This window comes from Triticum urartu, chromosome 6A, assembly GCF_056163025.1.
Source record: "Triticum urartu cultivar PI428250 chromosome 6A, HENAU_Tu73, whole genome shotgun sequence".
NCBI lineage: Eukaryota > Viridiplantae > Streptophyta > Magnoliopsida > Poales > Poaceae > Triticum > Triticum urartu.
The window spans coordinates 175965043-175969676 of record NC_141878.1 but is presented as its reverse complement, the minus strand read 5'-3'; the positions used below and the strand labels follow the sequence as shown (position 1 = coordinate 175969676).

General features: G+C 46.4%; 1 protein-coding gene across 2 annotated transcripts; it reads left to right on the top strand.

Moving 5' to 3' along the window:
- The first annotated feature begins 995 nt into the window (after nt 1-995).
- LOC125517612 (uncharacterized) lies at nt 996-3958 on the top strand. 2 transcript variants are annotated; one of them, XM_048682823.2, is made up of 5 exons: nt 996-1251; nt 2528-2691; nt 2774-2872; nt 2964-3115; nt 3214-3958. In XM_048682823.2, the coding sequence occupies exons 2-5, from the start codon at nt 2530-2532 to the stop codon at nt 3593-3595; spliced, it is 795 nt and encodes a 264-aa protein (XP_048538780.1). In that variant the 5' UTR covers nt 996-1251; nt 2528-2529; the 3' UTR covers nt 3596-3958. The 2 variants fall into 2 exon arrangements, with proteins under 2 accessions (XP_048538780.1, XP_087383439.1); XM_087527313.1 differs by lacking the exon at nt 996-1251 and having other exon boundaries at nt 2513-2691.
- Nucleotides 3959-4634: the final 676 nt, after the last annotated feature.

The window sequence follows — 4634 nt, the reverse complement described above, 5'->3', positions numbered from 1 at the left end:
ACGTTGGGCATGGCCTTATTTTGCAACTCCGACGACCCTCCTCCCCTCCCCCGCGCAGCAGCCATGGCAGTGGGAGACCTGCCCGACTTTTTATGCCAACTGGTTGCATCTTTTTTAAATCACTCCGTTCAAGCTTTTTCTTCAAAAAGTCTATTTCTTTTGCATCTTTTTTCTGAAATCACTGGTTCCGGCCTTTGAAATCGCTGGTTGTAGCATTTTGTTCAGGAATGCTACTACCGGAGTTCGTCCTGCCGGACCAGCGACGTTTTTTTTACAACCGTAGCCTGTTTTTACTGCCACCGGTGACTTTTTTTGCTACATACATGTACAACGGTGCTGGTCGACGGCGGCGATGCCTTTTCGTTGCTACAACCGTTTTGGAATTTGCTGGAACCGACACCCAAATTTGCTACCATCGCCTTTTTGGGTTTGCTGTAAGGAACCCCCCAAAAGCTTCCACCGGATTTGGTTTTTGCCGGAATCCTCTCCAAAAAATGCTACCACCGCCTTTTTTGGCTGTCAGCCATGCCGTCGTCTGCCATTTGGTGCTGCAACTGGCAGTGGTGCAATCGCCGTCCATGGTTTCACGAGCTACAACCAAGGGTCTGCGAGAATTTTTGTTACAACCATCCTTGATGTTTGCTGCTGCGACGACAAATGGAGGCATTTGCGACCAGCAAGGCGTCTTCTTCCATGGCGACGGTGAGCCCGGGGTGGCCGGCAAGCGCGCGGCAGCCATGTTCCCTCTGTGATTTGTCGTACGGAAGGGATATGCTAGGGAGGAAAGATGCGTTGAGTCAGATCCAACGATACCTGGAGATCGCATCGGATGGATGGGGGCCAACCGGCGCCTAGCAGTTGCCATTCATTAATCTCAATATAATATGTTATGCCTCAGTCTCTCAGAAGTACTCATCGTTTTTACGTTCATAAGATGAGTGTACATGCATATGTACTATCAGATTTGCGTTGTACTGCGTTAAAAAAAAAAGATCCCTTTTCCCCAAGCTCCAATCTGACCCAGCGGCGAACGCGGCTCTAGACCCAGAGTAGTCTACCACCGCCGTGCCGTACAGTTTCCGCCGTGCCGCATCCTACGACACCGCCGACGCCTCACCAGCCACCCCCAACACTCCGCCTCTCACGCGCGTCACCGCCGTCGCCGTCCCCGTTCCACCTCATCGCCCCCCCTGCCCCCCCCCCCCCCCCCCCCCACCCCGTCCGCGATCTTGGACGGCATTGGTTCCTGAGGTAAACCCAAACTAACCTCCACAAATTTTGGGTGTTTGCGCTGGTGCACGCCCCGGCGCACCATTAGATCCACACCTGTCTGCGATGAACCCTAGCTTGCTTGGATTGTTCTGAGATACTTGTATTGTACGAGTTGTCTTTGCTGTGAGCAATCTGATGCAAACCTTACTTTCTGGAGCGGGCACTCCGATCCATCCCGTCCCCATCGTATTTCGTCGCTGCGTTGACCACGGGTAGCAATTCCTTTCGAAATTGGAAGAAACTAGGATATTCGACTGATCCCGCGTGCCCCACGTTAGGTCCGCCGCTGGAATTTGGGATGGGATCAGGTAGAACGTAGTTTACGGCGGCTGCCCTGCTATTGGAGGTTAAAGGGAAGTATAGACTAGTGTGGTTATCTTTCTGGAAAGAAGTTTTAGAGTAGCGTGTAGTAGATCCGAGAGTAACTGGATTGGTGGATGGAAGTGGAACACTGGGTAAGCCTTGAGGATCATGTTACTTTTGTAGTTCACCAGAACAAGTAATTAAGGGAACTGGTAAAATCACCAATATGTACCATAACACACTGTTTGTAAAGACAATTTGCAGTTTCTTGGATTTAGGACCGTGCACTCAATTGCCATGGTGGCTTTGTTTGCTTTAAAATTTATTTATCCAGCTAATGGAAGCTTGATGTGCCAGAACCATGAGTTGGTTGAGGTGTTTTGGGTTTCAGCTCTGGCCTACCCCAACTTGTTTGGACTAAAGACTTTGTTGTTGTTGCAAAGATTATGGAATGACCACAGATCAGTGAAATGATAACCTGATGCGTTTTTCTTTGACCAAGAAAAGTCTTAACGGACAATACTTCCTGTTAGGCCGTCATATTACTGCGGAATGTTAGTTGTTAAACTAAGGCAACAGGCTCCACCAGCCAAAATGAGATGTGCTGATGTGGATCACCTGTCTTTCCTTTTATCTCCGTCAAAGTAGTTTTATGACACATTGTCGTTAGCATCACCACTTCATCTTGGAAGGATGGGTGTTATGTCATGAAATTCATTGAGCTATGATTCGTTTCTGCTGTTCTTTCCTTCTCTTGACTTGGGAGTTGGGATCATAATGAACATAGTATTACTTTTGAATTTTGATTACTGTTTGTTGATCATCAATTGGATTGAGACCATCTTATGATTCTTGACTTCAACTTATCGCAAAATACTTTCGAGCACAGTTTTCTTTTGTTATACTGTTCTGAATACATTGTTTTCTGACTGCTCAGTTATTATCATGGCAGCAATGAATAGTGATCTGGGTGGCTTAGGTCCTAGGCCTGCAAATGCACCACCAAATCCTTTTGAAAGTGCCATGTATGGTGCTGGACCTGGACTTATCCGTACTGGACTTGGAGCATATGGAGAGAAATTTCTTGGTTCGAGTTCTGAGTTCATGCAGAGCAATGTATGTCTTCAACTTTATTCAACTCTCTTTTGTGGATAATATTTTTGAAACCTGCCAAGCTAACCTCACTTGATTGTGTCAGATTACTCAATATTTGTCCGACCCTCAATACTATTTTCAAGTCAACAGCCAGTATGTGAGGAACAAACTGAAGGTCGTCTTGTTCCCTTTCTTTCACAGGGTGAGCTCTGTTTCACTCTCCTTTTTTCCTTGCAAGATTTGCATGCTGTGAAGTCTCATAACATGCATGTTGCTTTATTGTCTTCCTTAAGGGTCATTGGACGAGAATAACTGAACCTGTAGGAGGAAGGCTATCCTACAAACCTCCAATTCAGGATATCAATGCCCCAGACCTGTACATCCCTTTGATGGCATTTGGCACCTACATTGTCATTGCTGGATACGCATTGGGAGTTCTGGGAAGGTAAATACAGCGTGTAGCACTCTGTATCTTCTATCTGGAGAACCACTGCACACTTTACATGACTGAATCATCTAAATGTGATTTGTTCGGTGATACAGGTTTACCCCTGAGGCACTGACCCTACAGTTCACAAGAGGTCTAGTTGGCTGGTTTCTGCAAGTCGTCCTCATCAAAGGTTTGCTGTACTCCCTGGGCAGTGGTGAAGCGCCATTGCTAGACATTGTGGCGTATGCTGGGTATGGATTTGCTGGCACATCTCTTGCGATGCTGGCCCGCATCTTCTGGAGCTACTTATACTACTTCATCATGCCATGGTTCTGTCTCTGCACTGGCGTGTTCCTCGTGAAGACCATGAAGAGGGTTCTTCTGGGTGGACCAAGGAGTTACGAGCGGCATCCGAGTCGAAACCACTACTTTCTGCTCTTCCTGGCGGTTGTTCAGTTCCCGATGCTGTTTTGGCTCGGCAACATCAGTGGTTGATCTTCCCGTCTTATCGTTGAGCTTGGTAACGTGAATCGAACTTTAGGAGAATGCTGTGCAGGATACACTCGTGGTTAACTTCTCCTGGTGAACTTGGTAATAGCTCACCTAATTGCTTAAGACTCTTGTGAAGCTAGTAGAGATGTCTGGATAAACAGATGAAAGCGCATGTAACTACTGTTTCCGTTTTCTGCTGGAGGTGAGTGAACTATGGTCACTTGGGATAGGATGGAGATGAATTGCTACGCGTGTGCATTTTGGTTCCTACCGTACCGCCTCGGATTAGTTTTTTTGTTTTTTTGGTCCCTCTTGTATTCCTGGAACTGTTTCACTTGAATGATGAAGATTACGTTCCTGTCTCCAGTCTACTGAAGACGCCGCTATCTCCGATTATGTTCTTGTATTTTTTTTTGGGGGGGGGGGGGGGGGGGGGGGAGGGGGTTGTTGTTTTTGCCTGGTTTTTTTGGGGGTGTATTTGGTTTATTTATTTTCTTGAGTTTTCTTGGAAGCACATGTGTTCATTCGGAAGCACAGTTTGTGCTTGGCATTGTAAACATGAGGTTTTTTTTTTAGGGTCGCATTGTAAACATGAGTTAGTACTAGGTGGAAGCGCAGGTTAGTTCATGTTTGAAGCACGGCGTGATTCACCCCTCGCGGGAGCACAAGTTAGTTCATCTGGAAGCATAAGTTACTACAGCTCAAGAGCATTAGTTAGTTCATTTTGGGAGCACATATGTGCTTCACGCGGGAGCAGAGTTAGCACAGTTTATGAGCCCGAGTTTGATCACTTTGAGAACACAATTTTCACTGAGAAAAATATTTGTCGAAACCTATCAACATGGGATGTAGTTTTTGAAAATCTTGACGTGAAAAATGCAACGGTGAAAACAGTTTGTAATTCGTATGTATGGTTCATGAAATATTTTATTTTCAAAAGGCGAATCTAGGGGGGGCGAACAGCCACGCGCGATGAGAAGACCCCCCAAAACTAAGCGATTTCGTTTTTCTATTGCACTTGAGCCTGCCGATCGATGACAGT

What these genes read in the sequence shown, in the direction of transcription:
- LOC125517612 (XM_087527313.1), top strand. Translation starts at nt 2,521, where the DNA reads ATGGCAGCAATGAATAGTGATCTGGGTGGCTTAGGTCCTAGGCCTGCA. An exon ending in CTGAGTTCATGCAGAGCAAT is followed by an intron (nt 2,692 to 2,773) that starts GTATGTCTTCAA and finishes TGATTGTGTCAG; the next exon opens with ATTACTCAATATTTGTCCGA. An exon ending in TGTTCCCTTTCTTTCACAGG is followed by an intron (nt 2,873 to 2,963) that starts GTGAGCTCTGTT and finishes GTCTTCCTTAAG; the next exon opens with GGTCATTGGACGAGAATAAC.